Source organism: Chinchilla lanigera, unplaced genomic scaffold (assembly GCF_000276665.1).
Source record: "Chinchilla lanigera isolate Chin_1 unplaced genomic scaffold, ChiLan1.0 scaffold00137, whole genome shotgun sequence".
NCBI lineage: Eukaryota > Metazoa > Chordata > Mammalia > Rodentia > Chinchillidae > Chinchilla > Chinchilla lanigera.
In genome coordinates, this window is record NW_004955538.1 from 1,738,697 (window position 1) to 1,739,827 (window position 1,131).

At 73.2% G+C, this 1,131-nt stretch overlaps 1 protein-coding gene across 1 annotated transcript in view; it reads right to left on the reverse strand.

Annotated features, from left to right (window-relative positions):
• Window positions 1-1,131, reverse strand: part of Ankrd9 (ankyrin repeat domain 9) — a gene marked incomplete in the record, with an annotated part of 3,930 nt that extends 2,799 nt beyond the window's left edge. The window contains 2 exon segments of the mRNA XM_013507881.1: window positions 1-360; window positions 763-1,131. Of these exon segments, the coding sequence (XP_013363335.1) occupies window positions 1-299 (299 nt within the window).

Below are 1,131 nucleotides of genomic sequence, written 5' to 3' on the forward strand. Positions count from 1 at the left end.
GCGAGCGCGCGGCGCGGGAAGGTGGCCAGCAGGTGGTGCGCGTAGGCCTGGTGGTCGTGCACGAGCGCGTAAAGCAGCGCCTCCGAGGGCGAGAAGGCGGCCGCGCGCCCGCGCTCATCCCAGTGGAAGGCCTCGCTGGCGCGCATGTCCTCGAGCAGCCACACGGGCAGCAGGTCGCGCACCGCCTGGTAGAAGGCGAACGACGACTTCCGGCACTGCTTCTGCGCCCGCGAGCGCGCTGCGCCCGCGCCCTCGGGCCCACCGTCAGCGCCGCTCCCCGGCCGCGGGTCCCACGGCATGCTGACCGACTGCAGGCCGGACGCCTCGGGGTCACGACATGGGCCCGCCACGGAGCTCCACCTGCGGAGGAGGAGGTGTGAGCGGCTCGGCCGAGGAGGGCACTCTCGTGCAGCCTCGCACATCGCACTGGGGCCCTGGACTCTCGGTCGGGGACAGGAGTACCTCCTTCCAGCTCCCGGGCCCAGAAGCACTGCAGCCCTTATTGCGCCGTGTCTGATCTCCCTCCCGGAACGGCCTTGCTCTCTGGCGCCCCAGCTAGAGAAGCCCTGCTCTGCCCACGCCCCGGCGGTGCCCCCGCTGTCTCACCTGGGCCAGGCTGGCCATCCCTAGCTAAAGAAGATGCCAGGAAGGTGTAGAAAAGCTCGGGCCCACCTCGGTTCTCCAGCCCCAGCTCTCCGGCCCCGGCCCCACTGCAGCCCAGACCATTCCCCGGCTGGTCCGGGGCGCGAGCTGCTTGCCCACCTGCCCGCGGGGCGCCCGGGTCTGGTCCAATCCGATCCTGGGCTGGGCGATCACGCTCCCTCGCGAAGCCTCCGTGTCCTCATCTGCAAGACAAGGGCAGGCAGTGAGTCGGACCCTGCCCCACACTGCCCGCTGAGCCCTCGCGCCCAGCGGGGACCGGCCGTCCAAGGTCAGTCCCCCGGCCAGGGCTCCAGGCCCCGCGCCCAGCCCCTGCGCTCCCTCGGGGTTCCCTGCGCGCCGGGTGAAGACCCCGGCGCCGCCTTCCGTCCAGGGCGGCCGGAGTCACGGGATGGCGCCCGAGGGGCGGTGCAAGGCCCAGAGGTGGCCGCGGCCGCGCCCTCGGGCCACCCACACCGTCCGAGCCCGGGC